Source organism: Barbatula barbatula (genome assembly GCF_947034865.1).
Source record: "Barbatula barbatula genome assembly, chromosome: 3".
Classification (NCBI taxonomy): Eukaryota; Metazoa; Chordata; class Actinopteri; order Cypriniformes; family Nemacheilidae; genus Barbatula; species Barbatula barbatula.
In genome coordinates this window covers 18645248-18658928 of record NC_136764.1, presented here as the reverse complement: position 1 = coordinate 18658928, position 13681 = coordinate 18645248, and the positions used below count along the sequence as shown (strand labels likewise).

Below are 13681 nucleotides of genomic sequence, written 5' to 3'. Positions count from 1 at the left end.
CATGCTATCATCTGAAAAATATTGCAAGAATTAGATGCTTTGTTTCCAGTCAAGAGTTAGTGCATGCTTTCATCACCAGCAGGGTGGATTATTGTAATGGAGTCCTTACTGGCCTCCCCAAAAAGACCATGAGACAGATGCAGCTCATACAGAACGCTGCGGCAAGGATACTGAGCAGAGCCAGAAAATATGATCATATCACACCATTCCTCAGGTCCTTACACTGGCTACCAGTTACATATAGGATAGATTTTAAGTTTTATTACTGGTGTATAAATCATTCAATGGCCTAGGACCTCAATACATTGCAGATATGCTCATTGAATACAGACCCAAAAGAACACTCAGGTCATTAGGATCGCATCAGCTAGAAATACCAAGGGTTCTCTCCAAGCAAGGAGAGTCTGCATTTAGCCATTATGCGAGCCGCAGCTGGAGCCAGCTTCCACAGTAGTCACATTCAAATCCAGACTCAAAACACATCTGTTTAACTTTGCATTTGATTAATGTGCACTGTGCCTCTGACCGTCCGACTGTTTGTGCTGTACTTTATTTTATTTATTATCTATTCGAAACTATATTTTATATTATTTGTATTCCTAACTTGTTAATTTTTCTTTTTCTTATTTCTTCTAAACTATGTTATTTTATTTTTTATTCTTAACTGGTTACTTTTATTTTTCTTACTTCTTAACTGTTTTATCAAATGGATATTTTTAATTTCTTCTATGTAAAGCACTTTGAATTGCCATTGTGTATGAAATGTGCTATACAAATAAACTTGCCTTGCCTATTATTATTAAGAAGAATCCCTCCAAACTGCTCTAGCAATGTCTTCGAACTTCAAGAGGAGGAAAATGTTTTGCTATCAAGTACTCAGAGACCCACCGACATTCATTGTTTTGAGAATTCAACTCACATCAAGTCAATTCCACAGACACACACATGTGCGAAGGTAACTGAGACTGAGTAACTCATGAGTTTAAAACCACCTTTAAATAGACAGTGCAATCTAAACAATCTAAAAGAAAATGAAACTGTAACCTTGAGACAAAAACAAACCCAGCAAAAGATAAAAACTGTTATTGGCCCCCAGAAAACCAGAGGCAATAATGACAATGTTCCTTTTGTTTGGGGGAGAAATAAAAAAACATGTGAACACATGTTCTGTCTATATACAAATGAAGTCAGTTTTCAGTCTACATGTGAGGACGATGATATTAAGCAGGAAGGTGCAACAGACTTATAATATTTACAGGGACACAAAAAGACAAACTAAAGTTACTCTTGTCTTTAGTTTTGTGTTGGTCCGTGAGGGGGACATGGCTGTAAAGCTCTTTACTGCTGAAGAAACCAATATCATTCAACATCTTTTTTATCTTCTACACAACGTTATGTCATTTATTTCCATGCACTCGTTTTATTTTGCTGAGATTATCCTTCATAAGCTTTTTACTAGAATTTAAAGTTCCAAAATGATCCATTCCAATGTCATGGAATTCATCTACCAGTATCACTCTGGTTTTCTTCTTTTCTGCTTAATACTTCTATTTAAAATCCTTCAACACAGTTCAGATTTGCTGGGTTACATGCACCGATATTTCCTTCACGCAATGTGAAGTTTTGTAACACTATTGAAAGAGCCGCCACTATACTTAACTGATATGCATGTAAATTAAACTGCAAAATTATGTTCAATTTATAAAGAAAATGCATATAGAGAATTAAAACATCTGCTACTGTATGTGTGAAATTATAAACTTTCATTTCTCTTAATGTTTTTCCTTTACGAGACAAAGTCTTGGAGGTTTTCTTAGAGGGCCCATTGATCATAAGTTAATGAGAGCAAAATGATCAGCATATCTTCTATGAGACAAAATCATTCATGCAATCTGGCATTATGCAAAGAAAATGGGAATGCATCACTATAGCGAGAGCTACGGAAATGCATGTGGGTGCACAGGTGTGTCTGGACACGTTTAAAGGTGACGGAGTTGGTGACGTGGCTCTCATGGTTACAGGACAATTTGAACTTCATAGCTACAAAATGACCGATCACATCGGCGAGTGGCTTGCAGAACAACTGACTATACAGAAGTGTGTCGAGATGCTGTCTGTCTGAAATGTTCTTCAATGACACTCTCCCCGGAGACAGTCACTCATTCGTTTCACAGCTACTGTCTACCTACAATTCAGTAGTACTAAAGTAAGGCATTCTTTTGACATCTACCAGTATTAGGAGTTGGTTCAGATTGTGCAAATGTTTAAAGTAACAGAGAGAAAAAACATACATGAATACTGTAAACATTTGAAGTGCGCTCCTATGAACTCGGATGCAGTCCTATTTAACATTTGTTAATCCTATGTGTAGTCAGGTTTCTTCTGTTTCTTTGGCAGTAGTGGTTTCTTCAGGCCAATGAAAGCATTTACAATGCACCATTTGTCGTGCACAGTCTGTGTTTTCCGGTTGCTGGTAATACTACGGCTTTAACTTATACTCAGCTGAGCGAATCCCATGAGTTTAATGTCGTCTGGAATTTCGGAGCAGTCCACTCCTGACGCCTAAATGGAAGAGAAACATGGTGCCAAATATAAAACAATATTAGGAACAATATTAGGGTCCTGTGGGTCTAAAGGGACCCACAAAAATTTCTAAAGAGGCCCAGAGCAAAACTCAAAAAAACTAGCTACAGCCCGGAACAATGATACAAGCTTTCAGCAGAAATAAACAAACATACCAGCTTGAAAGTGACGTTTCTGTGAGTCTGAGGATCATCAACAATTTTCTGCAAGTTGGCTGCAACTAAAATTTTAAAACACAGAAATAAGAATATTTCAACCATAATTTGGTTTTGTCTTTTATTAGCAACTTGATCTTGGTCATATTTTCATTTTACACACTCACCAATGACTAAGTCTCTCCCATCCACCAGTCCTGCAGACACAAGCTCCTGAGAAACTCCATCAGCGGTGTCTAGATAAAGAGGGTGTTATATCATGCACACTTTTACAAGCTTTCTGATTAGAATTTATGGCAAATATGACATTGGAGAGAAGCAGACACAGAGTTAATCTTGCAGAGTTAAATTGCACACACCTCTCCCTGGCATGAACTCAAATCTGATATCGTTCAGCTCCTTCTTTGTATTCCTGTTGTGAGACAAACAAGGAATGACCCAGAAGGGAAAGAGCTGAAGCAACACTTTCACAAGGTATTCTGATAAAATATGGGCCCGTTATCATCTCAGTTGATCATGCTAAATACCTTAATCTTAGAACCAGGCTGATGGGGATTTTGGCAGAGTCCTGGCCCACTGTTGTAGGTCCTCCAACAACCTGCTGAGGGGCAATGCAACAAAAAATGAGAAGGTAAGAAGGTAAACAGTTGAAGAAAAAAAGGTTTACCAACTATAAAATGTTGATCATTATTACTTATAGAGGTGAATAAGACGACACCAAAGTATGATATAAAATTAGAAATCTAATATCAAAAAGCATGGATTTGGAATTATAAAGGCATGAGTGAAAAAATGACTGATAATTTGTAAACTATGCCTTCAAACTTAAATAATGACCCAAGTCCCATTGTTGAGTCGTTCTCATTGCAAATCTGTAATGGAAACCCATCTTATGTGACATAAACTGGGATTCCATTACAGATTTGCATTTCCATTGAACAATATAATGCGACTGAATTTTTGTCTTTACAGGTAAATAATTTATGCAAAACTTCATTGGATTTTATGGCAGGTTGTGAACCAGCTTTAAAGGTGCAAACCACCACCTACTGAGAGGAAGTGTGAAGAGAAATCTAGCCCAACCATACGGCGGCATCTTAAAAAATAATTATGTTAATCTGACAAAAATGTTTCCATTGCAGTTTTGCAAAATATTCCCTTATTGAGTTTTCTGGAAAAACACCTCACGTAAAATGATAAATGGGAGTGTTTTTAAAATTGACGTGTTTCCATTGGGCAAAATTTCAATTTGCGCAATCTGAAAAGTAATGGAAATGCAGCTATAGAAGAAACAACTACCTGTGGGGCTGGAGAGGACATTGATATTGTGGCGGTTTCACTTGTGCTGTGTGATGCTTCGGACTGCCCTGCAGGTGCCGGCTGCAGAAAACCTGACGGATCTGCTGCGAAAATCTTCAATACAAGCAGACGCAAAATTCAGTAAACACACTAAAATAGCAGTTATAGGGATCAGGACTGAATTCTCACCTCCGCATTTGTCATGGCATCCTCCTTTACTCTTGGTGACTAAAAAGACAGACACAGACATTGAAAGACATGATTTCGAAACATCTACAAACACCACATTAAGACAGACGCGCATTTACCCGTAAAGCGGCCACTGCAGCCTTCCCTTCCTCGCTCTCCACGTCCAGCTCATCATCACTCCATTCCCACTCGCCATCTTCAGTCTTGTGGAGCCGCCCACTGGAGCCAGGAACCCTGCGCACCTATTTGCATGTATAAAAACATACATGGACTACTTGAAGACAAGACTATAAGCTTACAATACAGAGTTTCTTTGATGCCTTCTCAAACATTAAAACTAAAACATTACACAACAGTGTGCCGTTTTGACACCCACCTTCCTTGATCGCTCTCCTATTGTCGGTGCCCTCTCCAGCAATTTTTCTTTCAAGTATTCGTTGTTCTATGAAAGAATTGTGGAATTATATTTTGCAACTAAAAAAATGTCAACATAATGTAACATTTCAACAATTGCTTCACAATTTCTATAATGATTTTGCTATGAAATCCAAACATATTCAAAAAAGTTAAAGAGCAACAATGTAACTGCAAACACAAACACTTGAAAAGTCTTGATACAGAATTCACTGCCATAGAGTCATTATGAATAAAAACTCAGCTGCACATGTTAGTGCGTGGGCTATATCCCATGCACAGGAAATGGCCTTTCTAATCCTATGTGTTTGTTACAGAACAGCAGACATGCTGGACCGGTGATTTGGGAATGTTTAGGTCTGCTGCTTCGGCCAAACTAAATAACAACTGGCCCGCTGAAGGCAGTCATTACACAGAACGACTTTTGTGTGCTTACATTATGGCAACATTTAACTACTAGTCCAGCTGTAGCCCAGACATTCTTTGTGAAACAGTAGGATGCAGTATCTCACCTTGGCTTTAGTAAAGAACTTGTGTTTTAAAAGCTCAGCAGCAGTGGGCCTGTTGCATGAAAAAGTGACGTTAATAAGAATTCACAACAGAAAATGTTCAGGTGCAAAATAAGTATCTTTTAAAAGCATACCGTTTTTCTGGATCCTTCTGAAGGCACAAAGAGATCATCTTACGGAAGGATTTTCCATACTTTTTGACCATCTCTTTATCTGTAACTCCGGTCTCCAGACAAGGAGGGTCATTCTGAAGGGTTAACATGAGGACCTATGGCACCAAAAAAAGAAAGAATGAGACAAGAAGACGAGACAAGAAGATCTTATGAAAACTAGCAGGGGTCACTTGACTTTAAACATCATTGACTTCAAACACTTATGTTGCTAGTTCAATAGCAGATCCTCCTGAGTGCCAACCGAAACCTGCTGCTCACCTTCATTGGAGGATATTTGTGATATGGAGCAGCCCCGGTCGCCAGCTCTATAGCAGTTATCCCAAAACTCCAAATATCAGCTTTAAAATCATATCCCCTGACCTGTAAAATCATAATAAAATATATTCATTTTGTTTACAAAATATATGAATCTGTAGCAATAGAAACCTGGACAACACTAACCTGTTCCATGACCTCTGGAGCCATCCAGCATGGAGTTCCTACAAATGTCTTTCTTACTTTGTTTCTAGTCATGTCTCCGCCAGTTGCTAAAAAGGCACTGACACCAAAATCTTCAGGGAAAAACAAAATACAAAACATATCAATCACTGCTTCCACTATATGTATATAAATACATGGAATAAATTAAGTTTGGGTTAGGATTAAGGTTTAGGTTATGGTTAGGGGTAACAGTGTAACTACATGTTAAAGTAGTACATTTTCTGTTCACGTTACTTAGATTTAAGTAAACAGTGTGTTACTGAGTAATATACTGGTCTCTATGACTCCCTCTCCAAACCCAAAACTGTGGAGGATTGTTTATAAGACCAGAAGAAATTTACCAAGATGCACATAGTGAAACTTCACCTGCGATTTGAACAGAGCCATCTTCTCCTAAAAGAATATTTCCAGCTTTCACATCCCTGTACAGAAAATAGTCCATTTCAATGTACTGAGTAGAGCAAAACACATGAAAACAAAGCAAAACCAACACAAAACAGACAATTCTGACTATACAAAATGACTATAAATGGCCATCAGAGGCCACAACTTTTACATTGTCAAGATAGGGTAACACACGCAGTTTCTGCCAATCTCATATTAACCTTGAGTACCTATACAGTAGTATTGCGTACGTTGTATCCTCAAAGAGTATTTAGTTTGATCAAATTTATAAAAGAGATATACAGCTGTACGATCATTTCTGGAAAAAGATGAGCTGCTGGAGGCAGGCAGTGGGACGGAACTACATCACAAGCACACAATACGTCATCGCATTAACTCCCTGCGTGCTTTTTTACATAATGCACATACGCACTCAGCTCATTGACCACATATGATTTAGTTTGATTTATCGCGTGCAGTTCATGTCCGGTATCTTTTAGCACTGGGACTGCGCCATCTATCAGTTTCAAATCCAGTGTTATATCCACTGTTTATATAGCTTCCATCACTGAAATGCCATGGACAAACAAACACAGCTCAACTTCTCTCACTATCGCGAGTAACGAGCTGCAGCTGCAGGACCACAGCGTAGCCAATCTTGATAAGCGGTTCTTTCTATCGCTCGTCGGTTGGTGCGTGGGCCGGCTATTTATTTCGCCTTGCTGTGGGCGTGCTTTTCTGGGAGAACTGCCTAATAAAAGGATATAAAAATCTTTCCGAAACAACTTTGAGCACATAAATATTACGTCTTGCCTCCAACTAATTTTTTAACAAGTTGACCATGTTAAGCATGAAAATTCAACAGTGTAAAGTAGTCGGAATACATGACATAGCATGTTACCTGATCTTTTAGTCTTTATTAAAGATCCGTTTTTAAAGTGGTTATTGGTTCTAAATAGCAAGCATCTAATGGTTTATTTCCTTATTAAATATTACCATGACATTTTTTTATGTATTGTTGACATATACACATACCTGTGAATCTGACCGTTTTTGTGCAGATAATCCAGACCCTCAAGCACTTCTTTTAATATAGTGGCAATGCTGGATTCATCCATGACACCCGATTTATGCTCTCCTTTGGAAATTATGTACTTTATAAAATCAAGAACTGAACCTGAAAGCATATGAGTGGAAGGATTTTGTATTGTGTAGCACTTTAAAAAAAACTCCTTTATTCAAGGCATGAATGCATTTAAAGTCATAATACAGATGAACAAACTAACCACCACTGAGCAACTTCATGGCCAGCCAGAGCTCATCCTTGACCACAAAGGAGGTGTAATAAGACACAATATTTGGGTGATGGCACTGACTCATTGCCTGGATCTCTTTCTAAACAAAGCAGGTAAAAATAATGTTAGAAAGCAGTAAAAACCTGCAGTTTTTGAAAGGCAGTGTTAGTGAATAAATAAAAGTCCTATTTTTATTGCTCAAGGTTGCTCAACCACCACTTTTTAGCATCGAATCATTTCAAGATGTGGCCATTGATGATGCCGGTGATAGAAAAGACACTTTTAACACAGAAGAAAATACTTTTGAACACGTACAGCAAAACTACATCTGAGACAGGCTCTGTCAAACTCAGATCTATGGTGCAATCAGTCCAGATTTCTTTTTTCTCGTGTCTTTGCCAGTTTAATCCTTCTCTGATTGACAGACATGTTGCCTTTCCCATGACATAAATTACATCATGACCCTGCCATTTGGCTAAACGATCATTCACCGAGGTAAACACTGCAGACCTCTTAGGTTAAACCTGGCATTCATGTAAATCACACACTAACACTTAGAAATGTTTGGGTGATCGATTGAGCGTGATTGTTCATCTCACTTTTAATGACACATTATCCTTCTGAAGAACACAGACAACTAACTGCCCTCAATAAATAACAGGTTGAAGCAGAATGTCCAGAGTAAAAAAATACCAATTGGTGTAGTGTCTTATTATGTGATCAGTAAGCAGATATTACCAGGAGCTCGTCCATGCTGGTCTGGCATTTCTCAAGATTGATGCGTTTAACTGCCACTTTCTCTTTCCTGGGTTTGCAATATACGGCCTGGACCACTGCTGTCGCTCCGCTCCCTGGTTAACACAAAATTACAATATAAACCAAATCCTGGTGCTATTGACAAATGCAGTGAAATAAATTGGAAAAATCGAAGGAATGAGGTAGCATGACAGATGCAGGAAGCCACAGCATCCACTATATATGAGAAAAGGTTATGGTATTTTAAACATCACGCCTTCATTTGTTTCCCATGTTTTACATTGATATTACTTAAACACATTAAGATGACAAATATAAACCTGTATAATATTCATATTTCAGGGAATTTCTAAATATTAAATACGAGTCTATTGGTATATCATTTATTATCAAAAGTTTTTTTCAGATTACTTTTTGCATTACCACCGTTTTACTACAGATACCATAGTTAAACTATGCTTACTTTATAACACAAATATCCTGTCACATCAAAGCCATTTATGACAATAATCAAAGCCTTTGCATTATACCACAATCTAGTTAACAGTCTATTAGCATTAACGGTGTCTTACTTCAGCCTTCAAACCAGATACAGACTTTCAGTCACGATCACCAAAGCGTCTTGCTAGCCAGCACACAATATATCAACTTTAATGGTCCCTTGGACAATAAGTGACCTTATATTTGATTTGCATCACATGTTAGCATTACAAAACTAGTCAATAAATAAATCGGTCGCGGTCTGCAAACATCACAGCCTGTTGGCATCTCGGGTGGCTAGTTAGCAAGGCTAGCGCCGTGAAAACAGACGCTGAGACTATTACTGATGGAGATCTGAAATGTAATAACAGAGACCAATCGACCCCCAGAGATGCGAGGACAGACATCTTGCTCTTCGTAATTTTATCATCCTCATGTGATCAAGACATTGATGTGTGGTAAGAGCTAGCTCACCGATCACCTCCTGTAGCTCGTAGTCATCCTTGTCGATAGACCAAGGTTGAGAGCTCTGGTCCTCGGACATGACTGTAGTCAGATAACGTCCGCCGTACGTTACACTGCTCACTTATACAGCTGCGAAACTATTCAGATCGATCCGGTTAGAAAACGGATTGCCGGGTATAATACTCGCTCGATTTTGCCGATCTCTGACAATTTTAGCAGCCAAACTTTGCCAGGAAAGATGATGACCCCGCCTAAGGCGGAAAACGTTCTTCCTCGTGTCAAAATCTTGGAGGCGACTAATGTGATGCGGCGGTACGCCACCTACCGGTTATTCAGATAACATCGCAATAAACGTGTACATCACGCTTGGTAAAATCTGTGGATCTCTTTACTGTACAACAAACACTTTTTGAGTTTGATGCTGGTATGCTGTCATATCCTTGCAATCAAGTCAATTTCACATTTTGTTCTTATACATTATCACTCTCAAGGGACTATTTTGTTATATAATTATCTGGGTCAATAACATTGGTTGAACTAAAAAGATATTCATAAGGGGTTTATTAAAATATCATACAATATTATATAATAATATAGATATTGTAATGTTTTCAATTTTCTATTATATTTTACATAAACGATTTTTGTTTGGTAACTGTTAAAGACCATTTTTAGTATTTTTATTTAATGTTTTAAGTCGCTTAATCATTTTGGATTAAGAAATTATTAAACGTATCTTAAAATAAATATATTTATTGTTATTTATTGTTGTTTGTCACAAAGCTCATGTTTGTCTATTAATGTCTAAATCTTTCCCATAGAATCCACATGTATTTCCCCCTTACACTGTAATGTCCTATATATAAATAAATATTTTTGACAACTTTCCTTATTACTTGAAACCTTTTACAATCAATATATAAATAGCCCACCGAAAATGTATGAGGGTGGCAATTTGGTGATTTTTTTGCAATCGAATCACAACTGTTGCTTTTTAGCAGGAAGGGACTTTCCATGTTAATTTAGTGGTACAGTTTTACACCCACATTTTTTTGACGAAAGATTAGCAAATTCCCAACAAGAAACAGACCTAAAATCTCATTGATAACACGTTCTAGGCAGTGAAAAGAGAAGAAAATACCTTATTTGCAAATGCACATAGAAAATAAATAAAAATCCCAGCACTAGGAGTAGGTTAAAGATTCCTTTTATTAAAGCAGGTGGTCCTCAAGACAAGGAACACGTCTTTTCGCATAACCAGGAAGAAAATCTAATGTCATATTTGCAAAAATGAAAATGTTTCCCCTTCCTTGAACCGCCACCTTAACGTGGTGGAGGGGTTTGAGTACCCGAGTGACCCTAGGAGCTATGTTGTCGGGGGCTATATGCCCCTGGTAGGGTCTCCCAAGGCAAACAGGTCCTAGGCGACGGGTCAGACTAAGAGTGGTTCAAAAAACCCTTATGATGTTCAAAATAACAAGGACCGTGACGTCACCTGGTATGGCGCAACCGGGGCACCACCCTGGAGCCAGGCCCGGGGTCGGTGCTCGCATGCGAGCGCCTGGTGGCCGGGCCTTTCCCCACGGGGTCCGGCCGGGCTCAGCCCGAAGGAGCGACGTGGGGCCGCCTTCCCGTGGGCTCACCACGTGCGGGAGGGACCATAGGGGGTCGGTGCGTAGTGGATCGGGCGGCAGTCGGAGGAGAGTGCCTCGACAGCCCGATTCCTGGACACGGAAGCTAGCTCTAGGGACGTGGAACGTCACCTCGCTGGCGGGGAAGGAGCCTGAGATGGTGCGTGAGGTTGTGAGGTTCCGAGAAAGGCGAAGCTCTCAATTTACCGGTCAATCTACGTTCCTACTCTCACCTATGGTCATGAGCTTTGGGTCATGACCGAAAGGACAAGATCCCGGATACAGGCGGCTGAAATGAGCTTCCTCCGCAGGGTGGCTGGGCGATCCCTTAGAGATAGGGTGAGAAGCTCGGTCACCCGGGAGGAGCTCGGAGTAGAGCCGCTGCTCCTCCACATCGAGAGGGGTCAGCTGAGGTGGCTTGGGCATCTGTTACGGATGCCTACTGGACGCCTTCCCCGGAAGGTGCTCCGGGCCCGTCCGACCGGGAGGAGACCCCGGGGAAGACCTAGGACACGCTGGTGGGACTATGTCTCCCGGCTGGCCTGGGAACGCCTCGGTGTCCCCACGGAAGAGCTGGAGGAAGTGTCTAGGGTGAGGGATGTCTGGGCATCTCTGCTTAGACTGCTGCCCCCGCGACCCGGCCCCGGATAAGCGGTAGAAAATGGATGGATGGATGGAAAATGTGAGCAAAATCAGATATTGCCAAAAATGCTATGATTTCTTTGAATAAAACAGAATTTAGCAATTAAACGACCAAGCACTTCAGAAGGCATAATATAAGGATACTAAACAGCAAAAGGGAAATAACAGTGCTTTTAATTCCCTGCCTTAAAGTTCATCCAAAAGTGAAAATTTTGTCATCATTTACTCACCCACTTCTCATTTCAAACCTTTTTTACTTTCTATCTTCCGCAGAACACAAAAGAAGATATTTTGAAGAATATTGTTAACGTCCTTCAAAATATGTTTATGTGTAATGACAAGATGACAGAATTTTCATTTTTGGGTGAACTAGCACTTTTAATGTCAGCTACGCACCTGCTGCAGCTCCCTGAAGAGCTTTCATCTGTGCAGCCTAAAAAACAACTTTTAATTTCAAGATAATGCTTATTCATATTTTTCATACAAACAAAACAATCAACCACAGTAAAAAATGCAATGCAAAAAAGAAATACAAACATAAAAGAATAACAAACATGCACAAGATTTTTAATTTAAACTCCTCAACCTTATATTCTTCTGTACAGACACTCAGCTAAATTCATCATTAGTAAGTGATGTTATACTGTGTGTTTGCTGAATGAATTTATCAGACAAATGAAACAAACTGAAATGTTTCAGCATGAGGTTGGGAGAGTGGCTCAGGAAGAACAAGTGTTGTGTCCGTTCACTACTAGCAAACTGTTACTTTGTGCCCTGAACATATTTTAAATGTGATTCTTTATACAAAATGCACAGCTTAAAGATATCCAACAGAATAATGAAATTAATCAGGTAATCAGGTTGGATCTTGTCATTTTGGAAAACTCTTGCCTTTTTTGTGCAAGACGGTTTGTGTGGGCACATCTGAAGGTTTAAATATAGCCAAACAAGCCTCTTCTTGTGATGCAATGTACCTACAGAGAAGCAGTCATCGAAAGTGGGAAATACATGGCCCGGAATAAAATGGACTTCGGGAAAGCAGCGACACCAAACACACATGCAGTAGAACAAACAGATCACCAGGGACACAAGCTTTCAAGATTATAAAAAAACAAGTTGCAGATAGTTTAATGAAGCCTTAAAGGAACAGAGTTCACCTTCAAAATTAAAATGCTGTCATTATTTACACACCCTCTTGTCATTGCAAACCTGTATGACTTTCTTTCTTCTGCAGAACACAAAAGATATTTAGAAAAATGTTGGTAACAGAAAACCATTGGTCCCCATTGACTTACATTAGGTTTTCTTTCTACATAGAGGTCAATGAGGGCCAAGGGTTTTTGGTTACCAACATTTTTCAAAATATCATTCAGAAGTTCATTTTAAAGGTCAACTATTCCTTTAAGGAGACCAAGTCCCCAAATGAAATATGCAAAATGCAGTAACAGTCCACTATAATACATTTCAGGGAAAGATTGATTCAGGGAAAAATCCAACAGATCTCAACCGAGATGGTAATATCATAAATGGTCTGCATAAGTTTGCTGACAATGTATGCTGTCAAAGTCATTGGTGTCCCTTGGGAACAGTAGATATGTAACATGCATATCCTTTGTCCCTGTACCACTGAACCATCAAACATTAGTAAACATTGCTTGGTTAGCAGAAGTCAGCTGTGACTTATAGGCACTTCCACCCACTTCCTTGTTCTCTTTTGACTATCTGCTGTTTTACTTTTACTGACCCAATTCCATGTCTCTAAAAGCTGAGATGTCGGATTGTATATTTAAATATTCAAAAGAGAAAAACCAATAACATGTTGATGAATGTTAAGACACATATCCTATTATGACTATTCAGCATGTTTCTTCTTTTTCATAGCTTAACTGATTTATTGTGATTTAATTTGTTTACTGATTAAAATGAATTCACCTGTTTCAAAACTTCTACAATTATTCTCTGAGGTATCTTGAAGCCAACAAAGTCAACTACCCCACCTGGCTGAAAAATACCTTGTTAAACCAGCGTATAGTGATCATGTATGCTGGTCCTAGGTCTTCCAGCTGGATTGCTTTTTAGTTTTGGAAGGGGTTACGGCACGTTTCCAGTCCAACCCGCTAAGCATCCTAAACTGCTAAACTGGATTAAGTTTTTTTTCAGCAGACTTCTTTACTGAATTCCTGGAGCTGCTGATAGTTCCTGCCATTTTAATTGAAAAGAAAACAG

At 39.1% G+C, this 13681-nt stretch overlaps 1 protein-coding gene across 1 annotated transcript; it reads right to left on the bottom strand.

Moving 5' to 3' along the window:
* Positions 1–593: 593 nt before the first annotated feature.
* oxsr1a (oxidative stress responsive kinase 1a) lies at positions 594–9526 on the bottom strand. Its single transcript, XM_079453756.1, has 18 exons — positions 9192–9526; positions 8220–8332; positions 7473–7581; positions 7222–7363; positions 6169–6224; positions 5764–5873; positions 5581–5682; positions 5284–5417; positions 5153–5201; positions 4603–4668; positions 4346–4468; positions 4227–4265; positions 4038–4151; positions 3266–3339; positions 3098–3150; positions 2906–2974; positions 2739–2803; positions 594–2562 (listed from the first exon to the last, which is right to left on the bottom strand). The coding sequence occupies exons 1-18, from the start codon at positions 9259–9261 to the stop codon at positions 2488–2490; spliced, it is 1563 nt and encodes a 520-aa protein (XP_079309882.1). The 5' UTR covers positions 9262–9526; the 3' UTR covers positions 594–2487.
* Between the last annotated feature and the right edge of the window lie 4155 nt (positions 9527–13681).

What these genes read in the sequence shown, in the direction of transcription:
- oxsr1a (XM_079453756.1), bottom strand. Translation starts at nt 9,261, where the DNA reads ATGTCCGAGGACCAGAGCTCTCAACCTTGGTCTATCGACAAGGATGAC. An exon ending in CGAGCTACAGGAGGTGATCG is followed by an intron (nt 8,333 to 9,191) that starts GTGAGCTAGCTC and finishes TGTGTTAACCAG; the next exon opens with GGAGCGGAGCGACAGCAGTG. An exon ending in CTGCAGTGGCCGCTTTACGG is followed by an intron (nt 4,266 to 4,345) that starts GTAAATGCGCGT and finishes CTGTCTTTTTAG; the next exon opens with TCACCAAGAGTAAAGGAGGA.